Source organism: Emys orbicularis, chromosome 15 (genome assembly GCF_028017835.1).
Source record: "Emys orbicularis isolate rEmyOrb1 chromosome 15, rEmyOrb1.hap1, whole genome shotgun sequence".
In the NCBI taxonomy this organism is placed as follows: domain Eukaryota; kingdom Metazoa; phylum Chordata; order Testudines; family Emydidae; genus Emys; species Emys orbicularis.
This window is the reverse complement of record NC_088697.1, coordinates 33,555,553-33,579,083: the sequence shown is the minus strand read 5'-3', so window position 1 is coordinate 33,579,083 and position 23,531 is coordinate 33,555,553. Positions and strand designations below refer to the sequence as shown.

The 23,531-nt window shown below is 50.5% G+C and overlaps 1 protein-coding gene across 1 annotated transcript in view; it reads left to right on the top strand.

Moving 5' to 3' along the window:
* Positions 1 to 4,705: 4,705 nt before the first annotated feature.
* The window catches only part of DSCAML1 (DS cell adhesion molecule like 1), a 329,429-nt gene continuing 310,603 nt past the window's right edge, over positions 4,706 to 23,531 (top strand). Inside the window, exons 1-3 of the mRNA XM_065416989.1 lie at positions 4,706 to 4,748; positions 14,161 to 14,478; positions 21,689 to 21,835. Of these exons, the coding sequence (XP_065273061.1) occupies positions 4,706 to 4,748; positions 14,161 to 14,478; positions 21,689 to 21,835 (508 nt within the window). The remainder of the gene's footprint in view (positions 4,749 to 14,160; positions 14,479 to 21,688; positions 21,836 to 23,531) is intronic.

Below are 23,531 nucleotides of genomic sequence, written 5' to 3'. Positions count from 1 at the left end.
GGTGGCTGCATTTCAGTGGTGGGTGAAGTGAACTTCCATAAATCACTTAAATTTACCTCACTTGAGTGTTGAGTGTTATTTGGATAAGGGGCCATATTTGGTTCTCAGTTACTCTGTCGTAAGGCAGGAGTGAGTCCACTGGCCTCAAGATTTATGCTAGTGAGAGCAGAATAAAGCCCAATGTCTGTGAAGTGTTTTGAGATCCTCGGAGGAAAAGCACAAGTGCGTAGATAGCTAGAGGTGCAAAGTGTTGTTCTTACCAATTCAAGCTGCCCCTGTGACTGAGCATATTCGCAAGGGGCAGAGCCATTTCACAATGGGGCTTGCCACCTAGGGGCACGGGTTCCCCAGAAGTGCCCTGCTAGTGATTCAGACTTTCTGGCCCCCTGCGCTAGCTGACCCACCTTCCGGACCCCAGCTGTTGGTGAGTTCCCGACTGGGGAAGGAGGTGACAGGAGCATCAGGTGGGTGAACTTGTTGCCCTGGGGATGGCCGGGAATATCAGTTTCTTCACTGAGTAGCCAACGTGCCGAGGTTGGCTCTGGAGCCAGCAATTGACATGCTCCTCCACTCCCAAGGTAATGACTGGAGTGGAGCCTGCAGCACGCTCTGTGCCCTGGCAGCCACAGCAGCGTCTCCGCCTTGGCCTCTCCGGCAGGACAGGCAGGCTGCAAAGCCTGGGGCAGCGAGGAACTCTGGGAAAGTAGGGACTCCGCAGAGGGGTAACGGAGGCCAGCGTGACTGAACAAAGAGGGGTGTGTGTGTGTGTGTGTGTGTGTGTGTGTGTGTGTGTGTAAATAGATACACACCCCTACAATACACCTCACTGTTATAGAAATTCCATCGATGTGCCATAGAAGCCATGAGAGATGAACGGTAGGTCAACACTAGAACTGCTACCGTGTCACCGCTGCAGCTGTGCTGCTGTAGCCTGTAGTGTAGACACTCCCTACAGTGGCAGAAAGGGCTCTTCCGTGGCTGTAGTAAATCCCCCTCTCCGAAAGGCGGTAGCTTGGTCCATGGAAGAATTCTTCTGCCAGCCTAGCGGTGTCCGCACTGGGGCTTAGGTCAGCTTCGTTACATCACCCAGGTGTGATTTTTGTCACAGCCCTGAGCGATGTACTTACACTGACCTACCTTGTAGTGTAGACCAGCCCCGAGAGAGCTTTTCTCAGGGAGCACAGTCACTAGCTTTGGGACAGAAAGGGAGACAACGACACGCAGGGATTGAGTGGAGGAAAAGGAATGGAACAGGAGGGATCATAGACTCATACAATCGTAGGACTGGGAGGGACATCGAGAGGTCATCTAGTCCAGTCCCCTGCACTCAAGGCAGGACTAAGTATTATCTAGACCATCCCTGACAAGTGTTTGTTTAACCTGCTCTTAAAAATAGCCAGTGATGGAGATTCTACCACTTCCCTAGGCAATTTATTCCAGTGCTTAACCACCCTGACAGGAAGTTTTTCATAATGTCCAACCTAAATCTCCCTTGCTTCAATTTAAGCCCATTGCTTCTTGTCCTATCCTCAGAGGTTAAGAAGAACAATTCTTCTCCCTCCTCCTTGTAACAACTTTTTACATACGTGAAAACTGTTATCATGTCTGCCCCCCCCAATCTTCTCTTTTCCAGAATAAACAAACCCATTTTTTTCAGTTCTTCCCCCATAGGTCATGATTTCTAGGCCTTTAATCATTTTTGTTGCTCTTCTCTGGACTTTCTCCAGTTCGTCTACATCTTTCCTGAAATGTGGTGCCCAGAACTGGACACAATACTCCAGTTGAGGCCTAATCAGAGCAGAGTAGAGCGGAAGAATTTCTTGTGTCTTGCTTACAACACTCATGCTATTCTATCCCAGAATTATGTTTGCTTCCCCCCCCCCCAATAGTGTTACACTGTTGACTCATGTTTAGCTTATGATCCACTATAACCCCCAGATCCCTTTCCACCGTACTCCTTCCTAGGCAGTCATTTCCCATTTTGTGTGTGGGCAACTGATTGTTCCTTCCTAAGTGGAGTACTTTGCATTTGTCCTTGTTGAATTTCATCCTATTTACTTCAGATAATTTCTCCAGTTTGCCCAGACAGATGAAGGACTGTTTTCTCTAGCAGCTGGAGGATAGGATGGGCAACCAGGACTCCTGGGTCCTATACCTGGTACTGCCACTGGCTTGCTGTGTGACCGTGGGCAGGTGCCACTCTGTGCCTGAATGTCCCTTTCTATACAATGAGGGCAGTCCTCCTTGGATGGGGGGGGGGGAAGGGTTCTAGGGGAAGAGCCTGGGAGCTGGGCTGCTGTCAGGGCCGGCTCCAGGCACCAGCCGACCAAGCACATGCTTGGGGCGGCACCTGCAGGGGGGCGGCGCTCCGGCCGGTCGGGGAGAGCGGGGCCCCGGCCGGGCTCTCCGCCCTCCCCCCGGCGCTCCGGCCGGCCGGGGAGAGCGGGGCCCCGGCCGGGCTCTCCGCCCTCCCCCCGGCGCTCCGGCCGGCCGGGGAGAGCGGGGCCGCGGCCGGGCTCGGCGCCCTCCCCTGCTGCGCTCCCCGCCGGGGGGACGGGGGCAGCGGGAGGCTTTTTTGCCTGGTGCGGCAAAAAAGCCAGAGCCGGCCCTGGCTGCTGTCCCCAAGCGGAGAGGCTTACAGGTGGGCCTGGGAGCCCAGCCTGCAGGGTGGGCTGAAGAAGCTTTTTGTTTGGACTCTTGTTACCTTAGAAAAGGGTTGAATTCAGAGTGACCTAGCTGGAGGGCTGAGCCCCCAGGGGAGGCAGGGAACACGTTCAGTGCCATGCTTGGCCAGCTCACGTCTGCGGTGTACTTTGAGATCTGCGGACAAAAGGCTCGGTGGCAGTGCAAAGAGCTGTTCTCTCAGACTCTGTGTGTGCGGGGGTGGATGACTGACCCTTTTGGGTGATGGATGCTACCAAACTGGATGCTCCTAAATGGGGAGGGAAAGGCGAATGCAGGCTGTGTCAATGGCAGGTGAAAAGGGAGATGGAGAATGCCCAAAGATAGCAGCTCCCAGGGGATACAGGACTGGGAATCTTGAAGTTCTGGTCTCGCTGACTTATTGTGTGGTCTTATGTCATGTCATCTCCCAGTGTCTCTGTCTTCCTCAGCTGTATGGGGAGGATAATGCTTACCTGCCTCATGGGAGCATTGTGTGGGGTTACCTTGCTAGTGACTCTCCAGTGTGTACAAAGAGCTCTAGAGACATTAAGAATTAGTAGGAACTAGAGCTGGTCAAAAAATGCCAAATCACTTTCATGAAAATCTAGATTTTTTTTTGTTTAATTCCTCATGAAAAATTCCAGGTCTTCAGTGAAAAGCCTAAAATGTTTCTTTGAAAACCAAAACCTGAAAACTTTTACCTCTTATTTTTTTTGTCAAACTGAAAAACTTCAGCTATTTCCCTATAAAAACTGTTTTGAGTGAAAAAAACATTTTTGTTTTTAGAAAAATAAAAATAAAAATCCAACTAGCTCTTGCATTCTCAGACTAGTTCAGCAGTACTGTAAATAGGCCAGTTGCACAGTAGGGTTGAACTTGGCCATCTGTTGGCTGGAATAGGATCTGCTTAATTGATTGTCCTAGGCCCTGTACCACTAACAAGTTTAAAGGAGGGTTTACTTAAGTGCAAACAGTAGGGGCGGTGCCTTTTTGTATTGGGGGGGAGTTGAGTTCTGCCCCCCCACGTTGCCACAAAGCTGTGGGCAGTGACAGCTGTGGGCAAAGCTTGTTACAGCCTACGCGGGAGAGAAGGGGAACAGAATGGGCTACACAGTGGCAACTCTCTTGATATGAATGCAGCTACTAGGGATGATTAAGCAGAACTCTCTCTCTCTGTGTGTGTGTATAGACAGTTCTAGTTCTCTTTATAAAGTGTGTATGTTCTGAATTGCTCTACTTAAGTGCAAAACCAACTTATCTTCCTGGGGCACAACCACCATCCCCACAACAATCTGTATCTTGCCTCTCACTGTGTGTGTGTATATATCTATAGGCCCTGATCCTGTAGCCTTCTATGCATGTGTTTAACTTTACACGTGTGAGCAGTCCCAGCCAAGGTGGGGGCCATCTTATGTGCCACCTCTTCAAATGTGCACATGCACTTTGGAGTGACCTGACCTGTGCTCCTAGGTCTTGGGTGGGAAGGATGAATGTGTGTGCACAATCTGTTTGTACAGTTACCAAGCCCTGTACATGTGCAAGCTGGCCCGTGGCATTAGTGCAAGCAGGTGTGTCTGTGTGCCCGTGTGAAATGCTGGTCTGTACAATTAGAGCCAGGGAGCTGAGTGTCTTTTCCTTTAATAAAGGAGCCCTAGTCTGTGTGTGTGTGTGTGTGTGTGCAAATGACAAGCTTTTATACATGATCACGTCCCCTACCGCACAGAGATTGAATCTGGAAAATGTCCCCCCACTGTTCAGATACAATAGATAATATATCCACACCCTGTACCAATTGGCAACTGGCAAGGGGCAGGCTGCTCCCCCAACGCATGCTGAGTGTGGGCGGGGAGTACACAGGCAGCCCTGCCCACCCTCCGGATGACACTAGCTGGGGAGAAGGGGGAAGGAGGAGCTGCTGAGAGCTCAGCTGTGAGCATCTGAACCTGGATAGTCCTGGGAAAGGCAGGGATCCCGGCACGGCGGGGCGCAGCGCTGCAAGGAACTGCACTACATCCCAGAGAAAATAGGTGCTCTTTATGGCATGTGGCTGGTAACTTTTTTCCTGCTGTACTCTTTGCAAAAAGGTATGTATGTCCCTTCCTGGGTGAGGGAGGGAGGGGGGGGCTTTTTTTTGGTGGTGGGGGGGTGTTACTCTTTGGCCAGTGAGCTCTAGTCCTGCGCCTTCTGCGATTGTTAAAAAAGTGACTGGCTGCCCCGGTGTGCTGCGGCCGAAGGGACGGGCTGGCCCTGGCCGGGCACAGCGGTGTCTGCGCCCAGCCCAGTGCTCCGGCCAGTCAGGGGCTGTAGCCCAGAGCTGCTGGCCGAGGGAGCCCGGCCCTGGCCCCGCACCGGAGCCTGAGCCGGAGCCGCTCCCCACGGCGGCGGGGGCGCTGCTCCAGCAGCTGTCCGAGCAGCAGCCCCCCAGCCGGGGGTGAGCGGGGCAGAGCCCCGAGGGGCCAGGCTGATGGCAGGGGCCGGGCAGCAGCGCCGGGCTCGGTCTCTGGGGCTGGAGGGGGGGCAGCTCCCCACGGGGCTCGGTCTCTGGGGCTGGAGGGGGGGCAGCTCCCCACGGGGCTCGGAGTTGGGGCTCTCGCAAAGTGGCTCTGTGAGCCCCCCCCGGGGGAAGCAGAGCCGGTTCGGAGCCTGCCCTGGGCTGCTGCGTTTAACCCCTTCGAGTCCCGGGTGTGGGGGGGGGGGGCAGGAGGAACCACTGTCGGGCTGGTCCTGCTCTGAGCAGGGGCTTGGACTCGATACCTCCTGGGGTCCCGTCCAACCCTGATCTTCTCTGATTTGTGGGGGAGGTTGTGCAGCGTCCGCCCCAGGGTCAGCTCTGACTTTCCGGGCGGGGGGCAGCTCCCAGCCCAGCTGCAACGACCTGGATTAATTCAACAGTTAATGATGGTGACGGTGTAATTGCAAAGAGCAGGAGATGGGGGGACAGGACACGGCTCGCCAGCGGAAGTACCCAGGGGGCTGGCTGGGTCTCTGGGCTCAGGTTGCCATGGGGCTAATCAAGGTCCAGGGGACGGGCAAGCCCAGACCTGCAGCCCCGGCTGCAATGCACCTGATCCCGGGGAGGGGGCACTCCCCCCCGCCCCTTTCCCGGGGTAGGACCGGATCGGTGGGGCTCTGCCCAGCCTGTCCAGACGGGATGCTGAGCCCGGGGGCTATGGGGTGCTTGGGGGGGGGGTAGCTGGTAGCGCTGCATTTGTAAAGACCCCCCCCCGGCTAATCACGGGGAAGGGTCTCTTTGGAGGGGGGTCTTTGCTTCACTAAAATAAACAAAACCCCTCGAGACGTTTACCCGTGGCTGGGCGGAGGAGGGTGTTTGAAACCCGCAGCTGGGGAGCACACCGCTGGCATGGGGCCCTGCCCGCTCCCTTCTGCCTCTTTGCAACCCCCCCCTGCATCCTCTTCCCCCGGGAGAAGGCAAAGGGGCGGGGAGGGGGGCTCCTCTTTGGATGGAACCTGCTGCAGAGCCCGTGTGGCCCCATTACAATGGATCTGGGCTTTCGATTCGGAGCCGAGGTGACGCCGCTACTTCTGTCTTAAGCCCAGGAGCCCCAACTCCAAGAGTTTGCTTGCGGAGGCTTTTTAATGGGGGCAGCGGATCCTTGCAGTGCGAGCTCCGAGCTGATAATTAGTGATGTTAACTCTTTGCAGCCGCTGAAATCCCTACGGTAGCCTCTCGCGGGGGGGAGAAAGGATAAAGCCCCATTCCCCACACAGCTCTCCAGCCCCACAGAAGCGCCTTAATGACATGAATATTAAAATGTTTTCTATACCTACCCAGCCTCTCTTTGTGCAGGCAAGATTTCAAAGGCTAAAGCTTGTAGCAGTACTTTTTAAAAGCTTTGTTCTGCTGTCCTTACTTCCCAACGACTATTGACAGCAATATTCGAATCCCATAAAACAAACTCAATCCAGGGATGCTTTTAAATCACATCCTCTTCTCTAGGAATGCTACATTAAATGTAACCCAGCGGTTTGATCCCTCAGATTGGGGCAAAAAATTACTGTGAAGTAAGTGTGTCAAGGAGACACAACACTTGATTAATTGTAAATTGGGGATTGCTAGCATCATCCAAATCTGTACGTGTGGTGCTGTAAACTGAGGTCCCCAACTATAGATGCAATTGAAAAGGAAAGACATCTGCTTATAACGTTGTTAGTTAAATTACAATCCATTTGTAATAATATTTCATTGGTGTTAGCTAAAAAAGCTACCCTGCTCTGATTTTATAGGGATTTTTGTTTGTTATTTTTGCAGTAAATTACCTTTTTATTTATTATCTGGTCCATGAATGTAATAACAGAAACGTCCATGTTATGGAAAATGAGCTACTTTCAGCTTATAAAACCTTTTCTTTAATAATCGCTTTCATCATATGAAAACAGCAAGAGGCAATCTTACGAAATAGGTAGCGGTAGTGGGCTGCATCCTTAAATACGATTGTTATTGTATATTAAATACCCTTTTATTTTAATGTTAATTATATTAACATATTTACTGAGATTTAATGGTGCATCCTGTGTGGTTGTGATAGTCAATTATTTAATCAATTATTAAATATGAAATAGTCTTATTAAAGCCAGAATCAATCTGTGTTTGGGAGCTTTAGACAAAATTGCTATTGTTGGACATGCTTTTAGGAGCTGCTGTACTGAACATGGAAGCGTCTGCTTTGCCTATATTTGCATGTTTACTGTGTAAAAAGGAAAAACCAAAACAAATAACCATCCAAGGCACTAAAAGTCTCTTTTTCCCCCAACATTGAAAATAATAAATCCAACAGAGCCCATTATTATTTGTGCACATTTTCAGCCCCAGCCCCTCAGAAAAGAGTCTCTGCTACAGAGCTCTCTCTTCTGAGAAGAGCAAATTAAAAGCCTCCATTAGCACTACACCTTATGGCCTCATTATTTTTTTTTCTCTTTTCAGTTCAAGAGAGATTTTATTTTTAAGAGTCTCTGTGCTGAAAGTGTTAAAGTGGAACAATTCCAGAGAGAGGACAGTAATACAGTGGAAGTTTCATTATAATAGGATAAAAAATTGAATTGCTTAATGCATGATAAACCTTTCAGATACTTAATTCTTCTAGGTATCAAAGCACAACCATTTAATACATTTCTGCTGTAGAACAAGAACTCAATTAGAAACAAAAAGCAAATAAACATTTGATCCCAGGGACCACTAAAGTTTAGAAATCCCTCAGTAGACTGTAGCTGTTTATATTTTTTTTTTTTTAGCTTATAAAATAAAAATAGGCAGTTAACAAGCGGGGAGTTTAGCGAAAGAGGGCTTGGTGGTTGATTATACAAATTAAAGAGCAGCCATAACAATGAGAGGGAGGGCGATGTAAATTGGAAGCTGTATGATCAGGAGGAGCATACAAGTCAAAATCTTGATATACTTAAACTGGGGGAATAATCTCCCTGTATGATTTTGCTGGAGTTCTCTGCCTGCTGATTTGTGATGTTGGCATTTTGTGTACGCTGTGTTCAAATATTAGAAGCAGTGAAATATGTTGCTTCCATTTTTTAATCTCTCCCCCTGTGCCCCCCAGTGTGGTACGGCGCTCATTTATCTTGGAAATGAAACGTGGAATCCACAAAATCCACGGAGGTAGAGCTTGCAGTACTGAAGTCCTGGCAGTGCCCAGCGTCGTTATTTTACGACACCAGGGCCATGATGGCAACTTGCTAAGAGACCAGCATCTACGCCTTGCTCAGGTCTAAAGCTCTATGTGCCGTAAATGAAGAATCAACACATGCAACCCTAATATTTTCTGGTACTTGTGTTCTTCAGAAGGGAATAGCAATCATGCCTTGTCAGTTTGCCCGTGCTAGGAGCCTTTGTCCTCACCCAGCTTGCAGAGGTTGGCAGTGGGTTGTGAATTTAGGAATCCACTGGCCATGCTTTGAGCACCTACAAGACACCATATGTGTCCAATGTGGTGCCCTCCTTTCTGCCTGTGTGGCACTGAGGTGCACCTGCCTCGTTTGAACCAGCTGCTGAGCTCAGTGTGAGAATCAAATTGGAGGTGTCTTTGTGGAAAGAATTCTCCTGACATGGAAGCGTGTGAGTTTTGAGCTGTATGTTGGATAATGTGAATTCAGCAGACTCCGAAATAGGCAGGCTGTTACATTCAACTTGCTAGGCGAGAATGAAGCACAAATGTATTTGATTATTTCAGGAGACTTGGAAGTACTCTGCTGGTGAGTTTACACGGTGGTTAGTTAAGGCCCAAAATTTTATGAACCTTGAAACCAAAATTCTAAGTAGCTTTTTTTTTTTTTTTTTTCTTGTAAAGAATCTTTCCTCAGATTCTTACATTAAAAACAATCCCTCAATGCCCCCATAGCATTGCAAACACCCCTTGCTGACTAAGCTGTATCAAATATCTAGAAACCCAGTTCCTTGGCCTTTGCTAATCTGCTGACCAGACCAGGAATTACATTTTGAAAGGCCTGTGGGAACCAAAGATAGCCAACATTCATTCTAGCGAACTGGGGAAAAGTACACAATGGAGTGGATTTCAGTACTCCCCTCTGCCTAGTCAGTCTATTGATTCCCTTTTTGGTTTATTTCTTACACCTTGTGGGGGGTGTGAGGGAAATTGCCCTCCCTGCTTGTAGAAGAGTGCAGGCTTAGGGCTAATGAAAGTCATGGCCTGCTGGCTCGGGACAGAGCCTAGCAGCTGATGTGCACGCTCCTCTGATGTACCACAGTCCGGACCTTAGTCCAGTCCTGAGCCTCCCTTGATTGGACACTTGACCTGATCCTGAAATGTGTGTTGGCTCAGTGATGTCACCAAATGTCCAGTGGAGACTCCGGTGAAACTTGCCAGAATTGCTGCGTATGTGACATAAGCAGAACTTGAAATCAGGTCTCCAGAGATGAAAGGCTGGTGCATTCACCCCCACTCTGGCTCAGCGTATTCCCTTTGTCTAGTTCTGCGTGTCCCCCTCGCAATATCCCGGTGTAGAGGGAGGAGGTGGAGGATTGCGTTTCAAGCTCCTCTTTTGGTTAGGTTTGCCTTGCAGAGGTAGGGCTCCAGGTAATGTCCTTGGAGAGTTGTTGTGTTTTCTGTGCAGGGATTGAGGGTGTGCTCGTTTGATCAGAACTTGGTGTACGTGCTCCGTCTGGTTTGGGTGTGTGCAAATGGCACCTGCAGAGACTGTGACTTCTCAGCTATCTGGAAGATGGGAGTTGAGTCTGCTCTGCCTCTGTGCTGATTTGGGCTGTGAGCCCAGCATCAGATCTCACCTCTAGGTGCCACTGGAACTAGGATTTGGGGTTCAGTGGTGCTCTTCCCTCCTAACAGGTGCACAGGGCCTCAGCATGATGGGGGGCGTTGTGATGCTGGGGGGTCCTGACCACGTGTAGTTAATGTTTCCATACTATCCTGCTAAAGGGTAGGATGGCAACTCCAGGTGCATTTGGAGTCATTGCACTTTACCCACTAAATTCCTCTTGCATTTTGACCTGGACTCCATATTCTTTCACTTTCTGTCCTAAACTCCTACTTTTAAGGCTCCTGTGTGCATCTCATCTCAGAGTATACAGAAGTGTGTGGCTTGTGTGAAGTGCCTTGGGAGGAAAGGTGCTGTGTAAATGGGGTGTTAGTGACCGCCACCTCTCTGAGCTCGTGGGTCACGCATGGTGGGAAAAGCCAATGCCTTGGGCCTGAAAGCCACATACTGTACACACTGCATTAAGCGTTTAAAACTGCACCTTTTTTGATGAATACACATGCTGAAAACTTCAGCGTGCGCAGTTTCTTGGGCAGGACTCAAGCCTGAACTTCAGGTGGCTCAGTGATAGGGTTGGGGTGGATTCATGGTCACTCTGCCATGGCTTCTCATTAGAGTAAATGAGTGTTTTCCAGCCAACGCAGCTTTCTGCAGTGCCGAGAGCGGCTCTGCTTCTAAAGATAGTGCAGTTTCAAGAGTCCAGCGAACAAGACTAGTAAATATTGCTAAGGGATGATAACAAAATGACTCACTTTTCCCAGCTGAGATGGAGGTATTAATATTTCAATACCCTAGGTTGTAATTTACTGTGATTTAAGAAGATTGCACGGTGATAACTCAAAACAGATACTCCTCAGTGCTAGCTAGGCACGGTCCCTCTACATACTAGTCCACCTGTGCTGTTCTCATCCGCAGAGTTCAGGTCTCCAGCACTCAATACATATTGTCTCCCAATAGGAAACTGGTCCATTTTCACCACGCCCACCCCAGCATTTGAGGGCTGTATAAATTAATGCCCTCGATATTTAGGTTAGGGTCAACGCATGTGACCAGATGCCAGCAGCGATTTCTGGTTTAAAAATATTGCAGTGCTATTTCTAAATTTTTAATCTCTCTCAGTGATTTGGAGACAGTTTTATGAAACATGGGATTAGGATGGTGCTCAATGTTAAATGGTAAAGGAGATTATATGGATTTAACTCTATGCGTCTGTCACATAACTACTACCAATCCCATAACTTCCATTTTCTATTAAAAATCCATTTTCCCCTTTGACCTGAAAAAGCTTTGCTGGTAATCTGAATTTCTCTCGTTATTTATGAGGTATTTTTCCATTCCTCCCCCCACCCCCTCTGTGTATCCAGCATGCAAGGGTGATGTCTGCAGAGAACATTGTTCTCTAGCAAGATGATATCTGATCATTGCATCTTACAGCTGGCAACATGTCCTGCAAATTGTGGCTTCCATTAGAGCAGGGATACTCACTTGGGGGTCAGCGCTGTCGATTCTGCCTGCTCTTGGGCAGAGCAAGTGGAACGCTCATGGGGACTAGTGGGGAGCCCTGCTGCAATAGTGCAATGAGGGGGGCTGAGAAAAGGGATGGGATGTGAAGGAGTTACTAGAATCCCCCCTCTTCTCACACACAGCTAAAAGGCACCTCTAGGATTCCAGGAGGGGCTGTGAGGTGCGGGGGTGGATGAAATGGGAGAGGGACTGTGGCATGGACCAGAGTTGCAGAGAGCTACAGAATATTCATGGTTCTAGGTCCTTACATGACACATGTAGCTACACAGCAGAAAGGATGTTCTATTTTCTGTGTGCTCTACCTTTAAAGGTAGAGCTGTCTCCATGCCATCTTGTGTTTCAGGGCACATGCAGAATGTTACCACAATGGTAGCACACAGATGCTTTCTCTCTGCTTGTTTTCCTTCATCTGATTGTAAATACATATTTTGCTCTTGTGTATGGGCAAGATGAGCGTCAGGAAGAGCAGAAATGCTGATTCATCACAACAAACCAGCCTTAAGACATTATATTTTGATAGCGCCTCGGAGCCCCTGTCATAGGCTAGGGCCCACTGTGCTAGGCTCTGCACTGCCACAGAACAAAAGGATGGCTCCTGCTCCAAAGAGATTAGATGTCACAACGTGATTGTTTAGTGGCACCGTGCCACTGAAAGCCCAAGTAGCTTTTCAAAGGCCATCAGAGGATCAGCTGTAGATTGTCTTACCCCGTGTTTGTCACAAGTCTCCTAGCATTTGTCAGCCCAATGAGAAAAAATAAATAAATGTCTTTGTCCCTTTCTGTCTGCGCATGGGCTCATTTTTTTGGGGGGGGGGGGTGAAGCTTCTTTTCTTTACCTGTAAATCTGTTGTTTAATCAGCAGTAACATTCCTAATCAATTCATCATTGGTACCTACCAGTTTGTAGCCACAATACTGACTGCAGCATCCTTGACTTGGGCTAGTAGAACTCTGGGTAGTTTGAGAAAGGAAATTTTGTTGTTATGTTCCTGCTCAAAACATGGAGAGGAACAAGAAATAGGCTGTTTAATGGGTGCTGAGAGAGATAGAGATTATATTTCCATCTCCAGAAGGATTAAATAAGAGGGGGAATTGTTTAGTGGGTAGAGTAGAGGGCTCCTTGGTTGTATTCCCAGCTCAATGAGAGAGCATGTTCTGGTGGTTACAGCAGGGGACCAGAGCCAGGACTCCTGGGTTCTTCCCTTCCTGGGGTTCCCTCTGATTCATTAAGACCCCATGGGCACTTTACTTCACCGTGCCTCAGTTTCCCCATCTCTATAAAACAAGAATACCTAACTCAAGTGCCATGATGTCTAATCTTCTGTGGAGTTGCTCTGATAAGTTCTCTAGAAGTGTAGTTCCATTATTATTATTGTCACATGCACGTTAAAGATATTGTTGTGTAAAGTAAAATAACAACACTCCAGCGTTTGTTTTCCCCCCCGTCCGCTCAGGAAAGCCTGAGCCAGCTGGTGACGTGACACTTACCCATGGCAAGGAGCGTGGTTCCAAACACCCGTCCTGATGAAAACACAAATATTATTTTTTCCGTGGAGGCTGGTGCTGATGGTCTCCTCATGGCTTTGTGATGTGATATGAGTTGCTCTGGCCAATAACGCTTTAATAGCCTTTTCTCAAATGAGCAGTCATGAAGCATTCTCCCTGGAGGGGCAGCTAAAAGCTAAGCTAAGAATATTAATACAGATGAGACTCTTTTCCCTTCTCCCCCTCTTCTCCCTCCCCCCAAAGTTGAAGAAATTGAGGTGACGAAGGGTCCCCTGTGACTCATTCTAACCCAGCGGTAGAGTAGTTATTTGCTTATTGGCCCTGCTATAGCACAAGCAGAGGGATCGTGCTCTCCCCTAGAGCTATTAATACCCTGACACCGATCACTGCTTTCTATATTAGTGTCCTTTTGCCTACGTAAAAGTAGTGCAGTTAAAAAATCGGTCCCAAGCGACTTGGCACCTTGACGGCAAACTTGTCCCCTCCCCTTCCAGGTTTGAGGCGTCAGTGGGAAGGAGTCAGAGTGGAGCAGCCGGAAGAAGGAGCTGGGAGGGAAAGGCCTTTCCGCCTGCACTGGAGGAGGAGGAAGGTCAAGGAAGACTTTCCTCCTCTTCCAGGCCTTGGCTGCAGTTTGGGAGACCCGGCTGTGAAGAGCTACTCCCTTGGAGACTGGCAAAGCCCCATTGCTCTCACACAGCTTCCTGTCACACAACCATCCCCGCGCTTTAGAATTCTGCCTGGCTGTTTCTGGGGCCTGTTGTCTGAGGAGACCTCTCAGGAGGTGTCTGATGGTCCATGGCCGCCTCTTCCCTCCCTAACTCAGCTGGCCCAGGGGATGGGGGAGGGGGTGGACAGGTGACTTACCTGTGGGGAGGCTCTCACAAGGGCATCCTGGGAAATGTAGCTTACATTAGTCGTAGGTGTCCTAGCGATTTTGGGAAATTGCTGTCCTGTGAAAGGGCTGGGGTTTCCAGGGCATCCCCTCAGCCCTGGCCCAGCTGCTGAGGAGAGCAGTGACCTATGTAGCTAGGAGAGGCGGGAAGTACCTGGCCACTGTGTCCATACTCCAATTTACCCGCTCCGTTTGGGGCTGTTTGCCGCTGCCTGAGGAAGGCTCCCGGGACGTGTCATTGGGAAGCCGTTGTTCTGCAGGCAAGAGGAGTCGGATGTTTGCAGTAACTCTCTGCTGTTGGCTCTGGTCTCTCCACAGCACACACTGAAGATGTTGGAACCAGTCTCTACTTTGTGAACGACTCTATCCAGCAGGTGACCTTCTCCAGCACAGTTGGGGTGGTGATCCCCTGCCCCGCAGCAGGGTCACCCAGCGCCGCCCTTCGCTGGTACCTCGCCACAGGGGACGACATCTATGATGTACCGCACATCCGGCATGTCCATGCCAATGGGACTTTGCAGCTCTACCCCTTCTCGCCATCAGCCTTCAATAGCTTTATCCACGACAATGACTACTTCTGTACCGCGGAGAACTCGGCGGGCAAAATCAGGAGCCCCAATATCCGCGTTAAAGCAGGTAGGGCCGTGGGCGGGGTCGGGGCTCGGAGGTGGTGGTGGGTTCTCTGGTGTCCTGTGTTTGTGACGATGATTAGCTTATTTCTGTGTCCCGACTGATTCTCTCCAGTGCCACGGAATTGCCTGAAGTGGCTGATATGGTGAGCTCACTTCATCAATTAACCATGGAAGAGGGTGGCATCAGGGCTCGCTGGTGATTAGGACTGGAACTCTGGGCGCTTGCGTCCTATTCCTGGTTCTGCTGCTCACTCTGCGTGGCCGTGGGCAAGTTACTGCACCTCCGAGTAAATGAATGCCTGTCCCCTGCCAAGCGTGCCGTGCAGATGTGCGTGCGCTGAGCCTCGTGGCACTTGGAGAGCCTCTGGGCAGCCAAGCGCGGCTGTTCCTGAGCTTGGAAGGAGACCTGAGGAAGTCCTAGCTGAGAGTGAGCTGTAAATGTAGGGCCTGCTCCTGCCAAGGCTTGGGGTGGAGTGTCTCAGTCTCCAGCAGGCCGATGCATACGAGTCAGCGTGTGGATGGGAATAACCGTTCACAGGATCAGGCCCGCAGGCAGCGCAGTGGCCAGCAGTGAGCTCCAGGGGCCTTCTGCCTGTATCTTCAGTTAATGGGTTCCCTTCAGTGGGTTTAGAGCAGTATCTAGCACCTCTTGCCACGTAAGCACCAGCCTCTGCAGAGAGAGCAGGTCCTAGCAAGGGCCCAAAGTGGGCACTGCCTTGTGTGCCAGCAACCAGAACAGACAATAACGTCATTTTTACCTGGTACCTTTTGTATTGCGTCTGCCTTGCAGCCCTTCACCGTAAAGGTGCCAATAGTGCAGGCCAAGGCGGCAGCCTCTGGGCTCAGCTTTAGCTCACACTCAGCTGTGGACGTTAGTCTGTTTCCTTGGGAAGTGTATTCGCCAGGGTGTTTGGGTATCGTCTTGCACCATTTCCAAGAAATGGGATAGAGACTGCAGAGTCCTGTGGCTTGGGTACAGGAGACCAAGGTTCTAGTCCTATCTCTGCTGCTAATTCTCTGCATGACCCTGGGCAAATCACTTAATTTTTCCTGTTATGCTTCCCATCTGTGATATGAGGATGATGATACTTACCTGTCTCTCAAGAAAAAAGACTGTGCTAAGAATCTATCAGGTGGGCTCTGTAGCTTGGACGTGGCCCATGGAAAGCACAAGGATTTAGTCTCTTATTAAGAGCTTAGCTTTTCTCCCCATGTATTGTGCCAGAGAATAGAGCAGACAGCCTGGGGTGAAACTTGAACCTGTGACCTCTGGGCCTGGAGGTGAGTTTTACCGAGTGAGCCTTCCTGACATGATGAATACAGTATTTATGGGGATGTTCTTGGCACTCCTGCGGGAGTGACCTGTGGAGCCTGAGAGTGTGTAGGCTAAAATGCAGCTGCCATGTGGCTTTGTGTGCTGGAGAGGCTTTTCCAGCAAGGCCGTGGAACTGGGACCGTAATGGTCTATTGCAAGAGGATCGATCGATGTCAGCATAGACAGATAGTAGATATGAGGGCAGGGTGTTGGACAAACAGGAGGCGGAGTGTCAATAATGTTTCAAAAACTGCATCCTACCCAAGCCAAGAACAAACAATAATTTAGGCCACTTGCTGGTCGGGAGAGCTCTGCAGAGTGATTAGCGGGGAAGAGAGCTGAGGGCCATCCTAGTGCTGCAAACTGGGGATGGCTCTGGGGGAAGCTGATAGTAACAAGAGACCATGGGTCTCCAGGAGTGATCCCTGACTGGCAAAGGCCAAGCCCCTTCAAATATTAGGAGAGCCAGGCCCTGCCATGTCCCACTGGGACAAAAGCCTCAGTTCCATCCACCTGAGAAGACTGCCCCAGAGCAAGGCAGGAGAGGAAGGGTCATGGGGCTTTCCCAGAGGGCTGTTGTGCTGGTACAGCCCAGCCAGCTACAACAGTGGGTCGTGGTTCTAGATGACAGTGCAGCTAGGTAGATGTGGAAGAGTAGATGCAAAAGTGACTTCTTCTTCAAGAAGGGCATAAATCCCATTATCTTCCAGGGACTATGACCCGCCTGCAGCAGAACAAGAGGGGATGCTTTATTCACTGCAATCTTTGAACCCTTCTGGAAGTGGGACGTGGGTACAGAAATCTTGCATCTTTGCGGGGTTAGACTATATGACCCTGGTGATCCCTGCTAGCCCCCTATGGTTCTGTGATTGCTAACCAGACGTGTGTCTCAGCGATTGAAGTAGCAGGACAGCAGGCTTGGAGTCCAGGGCTGGGGAGCAGTGGAGAAAGCCAGGGGCATCTTCTCTTCTCATTCATGCCACTGAGATCTAGAATTGCCAGACTGCACCAAGCCTGTTGTGGAGCTCAGACACTGGATTAGATGGACTAGTGGCCAGAGCCAGATGTTTCAGAGGAAGGTGCAAGAACCCATGCCGTAGCTAGCAGATGTGGGATAATCTGCCCCGTGAAGGTCTCATCCTGACCCCCGTAGTCAGAGATGGACTCCGGCTTTGCAGCAGGAGGGTTTATCTTCATTCCCAAACTCCTGTTAGCATCAATTATAGTAACTCCTGGATAGTCTTGTATAATTGTCCAGTCCTTCAGCAGGTCCTCCCAAGGGGGGAACCCCCCCCCCGCCTCATTAACCCCCCTTCCTAAGCCCCTATATCTGCATTGCAGGCTCCAGCCCAACCACCCCAAGACTTCTAAGAAAACAAAAGGAGGAGGAATATAGCCAAGTGCTGCTTTCCAAAGTGATTATAGTAAATTATTGACCAGGCTGAGGAGGGCTAATAGCCCAGGAATGACTTCATTATGTAACCTATTAAAAACAGGGCTCGCACAGAGAACACAGCCGAACAGACTAAAGGGTGTTTTTATTTTAATTCATTATACTGCAAAGTAAACTGGCATGAAACCCCCTCCTGCCCAGAGAGTGAATTATTTACCAGCATTAGCAGTTAAGCTCTAAACCAAAGCAGACGGGAGTGAGCAATTCGCTGGGGTGTATGTTTAAGGGAGGGGAATGTAAATAAATGTTTGTCAGATGTGTGACATGTTGCAGCTCGAGTCAACCCAGCTTCCCATCTGCGTGGAAGTTTAACTGTGGCTGTCTAATAAGTAGTAATAATACCTAGAGACACCAGGTGGGTGAGGTAATATCTGTTATTGGACCAACTTCTATTACCTCACCCACCTTGTCTCTCTAACATCCTGGGACTGACAGCTACAGCTACACCACATACAACCAATACCTGGCACTTCTGTACAACTTCTCAGCCATCCGACAAAGGAGTCATTATCCCTATTCTACAGATGGGGAAACTGAGGCACCAAAGTGCAGTGGCTTGCCCAAGGTCACCCAGTCTGCCAGTGGCATCCAGGTCTCCTGAATCACAGTCGATGCTCTGTCCGCTAGGCCACGCTGTGAAATGGCTCCCAGCAGGGATGGAACCAGGTGGTGGGCTCTGTGAGCTGGCATGAGGCAGGCAGAGGGGAAGTATGCGGAGGGTGCTGTTGTAACTGATGCTTTCCCAATAGCCAAGATGGGTGGGTGCCTGAGAACAAGAGCAGCTGGCCCAACTCTGCTGGCAGCTGCCTCCCTGCTGCAGGACCCCCTCTCTCAGCCCTTTGAGGGTATCCAACATTCCAGCGGTTTGCTTAGTTTGCATCAGGCATGGTGGCCACATGGTCCTGCTTCTGCTCTCCAGATGGAGGAGCAACACACCTGCAGTCAGGTTTCCAGAGTGAATATTCGCATCTGGGGTCCAACATTCTTTTCCTGTTTCACCCCCCCCAAAAAACCTTCCAACTCTCTAGTAATGACTTAAAATGTGCTGTTTCTGCAGACACTCCCGCCAGGGGCCAGCTGTGCCAGGGTGTTCACGGGAAGCAAATGCTGGGAGTGGCAGATTCAATTTCGTTGTTGTTCCCTAGGAAGTTTCTAGAGGTGAAAATCCATCTCCTGTCACAGCTGTCTGGCCCTGCAGGCCACGGTTCCTGTTACCTCCCTCTAAACACTGAGGTGAGGTGACATGCCCAGGGAGATGCAGTGAGTCAGTGGCAGGGCTGGAGCCCAGGCGTCCTGACTCCAGCTCCCTGTTGTAAATACTAGACTTGCTGCACCCCATTGAGTGACTGCAGGCTGCTGCTGTACAGTGCTGTGGCTTTCATCTCTTGTATGAAGGTGGGCGTTGCAAGTCTGAATTGGCTTTCAGCTGGTAGTTCAGGCCAGTGCCACCCCTTCTCATTCAGTAGGTACCCATGGGACCTCCTCACAGGATTCCTCGGGATGTCACCGGGACAGCTCAGTCCATGACAGTTATTTGAGTTTGGCTTTAGGGGAGTTGGAAACACTTAGAAATAGAAGTTGGGATTTTTGCTCATGACTGTGCTTCTGTTCCCACCTGTTTCCTTTATGCTAATCAATTATCCTCTTGTCACTGAAATCCCGTCTCCAAACACTCTTCTTCTGTAGCCTTGTAATGGCAATCCCCTGAAAAAGGCTATTTAAACCAGCAAAAACACAATAAACTGAAATGTAAAGTTGAAAACTTGAAGATTTTAGAGAAGAGGCACCAGGAATGATTCGAGGTCTGTATAACCTGCCTTCTAGTGAGGGACTTGCGATGCTCAATGTGTTTTTAGCTTGCCCAAGAGAAGGGATAAGGTGAGTTGATCACAGTTTTACAAGTACATGGGGCAGAGATTTCTGATAGAAAACAGCTCTTTAATCTAGCAGAGACAACATGATCTAATGGCTGCAAGCTGAGACTAGACAAATTCAGACTAGAAATAAGGTGCAATTTTTAACCCTCAGAACAACTTACCCAGGGATGGGCTAGTTTCTCCATCACTTAGACTCTTTAAATCACGACTGGCTGGGTTTTAAAAGGTCCAGCCTAGCTCAGGCAGAAGTGAAGGGCTTGGTACAGAGATTCCAGGGGAAGGTTCTATGTCTCTGCTAAAGCAGGAGGACCGGCTAGGTGACGAGAAGGGACACTTCTCTCCTAACCATCTAGGCAGGAGTAAGCAGCTCCTGTGTAACTGACAAGGCTCCTGCTGACCAATCCACTCTGGTCCTTGAGCTGCTCTATGCTGCAGAGCAATGAGTGTGTCCTCTTGGGCCTGCCTCCACCAGCCCTCTGCCTTCCCCCAGACCCCTGTCATCTGCTATGTTTGTCTGTAGTCTGCTTGGCATGGGGTCTCTTGGGGGCACAGAGCATGCCCTCCTGTGCACCTGCAAAGCACCATGCACATATGTATCAATACCTGGTGAGAGGGAGGTTTGTCTGAACTGTAGCCCCCTCTCCACCCCCTAACATTCATGTGAGGGTGGCTTGTCAAGCCAGCTGGTGCCCTGGATCTGTGCTCTGAAGGTGCGTTCGCTGCTGACCGGCAGCCTTCTCAGCAACTGCTCGGGTTGGGCCAGCTTGTCACCTATTATTTCACTGCAGTTCAGCACCTCCTGCACCAGACTGCTGGCAGGTTTCACCGGGGCTTCCTGAGGGATGGGCTGCCACTTGCCTCCAGCCTGTGAGCAGTTTTCTGTCTTGAGCTCTTGCAGTAAAATCGTGAAGTCTGAAAGCTGGGCACTTAGAGGGGAGGAATTTCAGGCAGAAGCAGCATCACCTTCTGTCTTACTTATTAAATACTCCTTGGGCCTGTTCAGAGGAGGCAGAGTCAGCACCTGCCAACTGATCTGTTCAGTGCTGGAAGCACCCCCCCCCCCCCGTGGCTGTTGAGAGTTTTCTACTAAAACACGCGTTGGATTGTTGCTGTTCTGGCCGGGGGGGGGGGGGGGGGGGGGAGCTGCAGATGACCCGGTGATGTCTGTCTGTCTGTCTCTCCAAGGGGGTGAATAATGAGAAACCAATGTCTTTTGGGGCAGGCATGTTGTCATGACAAGATCACGCACCCACGTGCTAGGCTAATATTAAATGGAAAATATTTAAACATGACCAGTTCTTGCTGTGTCTGCCTGCACTCCCTATTGGCTGCACTGACGTGTCTCCTTACCAAAGAGACCGTGGGACGTTCAGCCGATCAAGCAAACTGATCCAGTGCTTCGTAGAGTTCATTAGGGCTGCTACTAGTCTGGATAATCCCTTGTTATTTCCCCAGAGAGAGAACGCTGCAGAGCGGCCAGGGCACGCTGTGGGCGTTGCTGGGTCGCACTGCAAGGGGAAGCGCTGTCTGCCCTAGCGCCCTGGGCAGACCCCACTTTGGGGAATTGCATTCCCCCTCTCTTCAGTTTCAATAGGGTACCATTTTCTCCCTCCCTCCTGTGCCCTAGTGCCGAGCAAGGCTGACGCACGCTCAGCTCCTGCCCAGCCCCAGCTGCATTTCAGCAAGCGGAGAAATTATTCTTCCCTGCCTTGTGCAAGGCCTGCCCCGCTGAGGTGCTGCCTGCATCCGGAGAGCTCTGGGCACCCGTGGCCCCTGCAAATGGGAACCCCTGCCCAGGAGGAAGGAGGGTCCCTTTGGAGGAATTTGCCCAGAGAGAGCAGGGATTGTTGGCTCCAGGCCTACGCTCACTAGAAGTGTGAAACATGCACTATTGCTGTGGGATTCTGCCAGTCCCTGCCGTGCTCTGGTGCCTGAGAAGAGCTACTTCCTCCTCCCCAAATGCTGCCCTGTGCCCTGCTGGGCCGGCACAGAACCCTCACTCACATGGTGGGGAGGGGTGCTGGGAAGTGCTGCTCCCCACCCCAGGAGGGCTCTTCCCATGACTTGACAGCGGCCAGGGGGTGGAGGGACGTGGCTGGGGGCTGCGAGTGCCTGGGAGGAGGTGCACCTGGGATGTGATTTGTTGCAGTGAGGGGATTGCAAGGGCCATGCTGCTTTCAGTGGCATGGTGGCACGGAAGGAAGTGACCCCCTGTTGCTATGCTATAGTCTGTCGCTATGTCCTGCTGTGGGTTGTACCGAGAGGTATGGCACCTCCTTACTGGCCGACGCAATAATTTAAATGCCCCACTTCAGAGCCGTTACCAGAAAACGATACTTCTTGGCATCTCTCTCCTGTTTGGGCCCCGTGAGCACATGGGATGTTGAGACCCCCAGACACACGTGCATATGTGAATTCGCTCTCCCTCCAGCTCATCCCTTGTGGCAAACGCTGGAGCTGCTCAAAATGTGGAATTAAAAAACAATCTTTGGGAACTGTTTAAATTAATGTGTTTGTGCCCAGTGCAACTTGGCATCGGTACGTTGATCGTCTGCTTTTCTTTCTGCAGTTTTCAGGGAACCTTACACCGTCCGGGTGGAGGATCAAAGGTCAATGCGTGGAAACGTGGCTGTCTTCAAGTGCCTCATCCCTTCTTCAGTGCAGGAATATGTTAGCGTTGTGTCCTGGGAGAAAGATACTGTTTCAATCATCCCAGGTAAGAGAGGAGCAGGAGGGGGACCCTCCATTCTCCCAGCGAATACTAACTGCGTTGCCATGTGCATGAATTGTTGTACACGGAGCTCTTTTTGGTTTTTCTCTGTCCCTGGGCCCCAAAAGCAAGGGGGTTTGCTGATGAATCATCTTAGTACGAAAGCCAAGCCTGTGGGCTGGATTTACATTGGAAATGAGTGGGGTTTGACTGCGCTGTGTATTCGGTGGCGCCTGTTGTATTGCCAGGATTGCAGTGTGTGCTTTGAGGCTCCTAGGTGCATAAAACTGAAGTGTGACAATATGTACGTGTCTTCTGGGTTCTCCCACCCACTGTTGACCTTGCCAACCTGGAGGGTACGTGACAGTGGGGAGTCAGGCAGAGGCACCCTGTGCCGTCCATCTCCATGTATTCCTGCTGGGAGCGGGGCGTGACAAGAGTAAATAAAGCCTCTCTCATGACTCTTTACAACCCTTCCAATCAAACACTCTTCAACTCCTGCCAGCACAGATGTCCATGGCCCACGTGCTCCCTGCCTTCCCCCTGTGGCCCTCGCAGTCTGTCAATGCGCCCAGGGAGCGTTCCAGTTAATGGGACAGTTGCTGTCCATTAAGACTTGTGGGCAAGGAGATGCCATAGAGGAGTAATTAACTCCGGTCTGTCTCTGGGGAGGTGATGGTGCAGAGAATGTGTGCTGCCAGCCCATGTAGCCTGGCAGGGTGGCTGGCGCCGACGTCCCCCCTCGTGGGGTCTGGGCTGGTGGCTGCTGCGGCTTGGGGAAAAGTTTGCTCAGCTAGTTTTTGATCAGAGGCCGTGCTCCTGTGGCACCTGGTGCTGAGGAATCCAGCTCCTGGGGCCAATTCTGCGAGGTGCTGAGCTCCCCTGATTCCCCGAAAGCCTAGTAGGAGGCGCTCTGCTCCGTGCAGGATTGGCTCATTGAGGAGCAGAATTAAAGCCTCTATGGAGAAGTGCCAGGCACCGCTGAAGGCAAGTGCAGAATGAGTCCAGGCCCAGGTTCTGGGGTGTTGGGACCCAGAGTTTTGGTGTGGCCCATTGCAGTGATAAGGGCCTGCTGGGAGGTTAGGATCCAAATTTCCCTGGCACTGAGGGCACTGGGTTTTGGGCCCATCTCGGTGGGGAGTGGAAAGGGGCAGGTGTGATGGCTAGTGTCTTCCACTCCTCAGTGCTTGGGCCTGATTCTCATTAGCAGAGGAGTCGTGGTTGTGTGGGTGGGCCCACGCACCTGAGTTGTGCCAGCCCTTGTATGATCCTCTGGAAAAGGGTGCGCTCGCTCCGCAAACTCATCAGAACTTCAGCCGGGCCAAGCGCTTCATGCACAACTACTACTACTACTACTACTTCTTCTATTTATTTATTTTATTTATTTTTTTGCAAAAAAGTGCAGATTTGGCAACATCAAAACATTTCACAAATTCATGGCTAGTTCACCAGATTGTTTTGGTTGGAAACAAACAATTCTGAAGAAATAGAAATATTTTGTTTCGACGTTTTCAAAACAAAATGTCTTGGGGTGTTTTAGTTCGTAGTGACATCATTTCAAAACATCCTTTTTAAGTATATTTAACCCCCCCCCCGAAGCATTAAAAATGTACCACATTGGAATTAAATGTTCTGCACTGCACTGCACTGAAAAATCTGTTGTTTGCCCAGCTCTGATCCAAATCATGCTCACGTCCCTTGA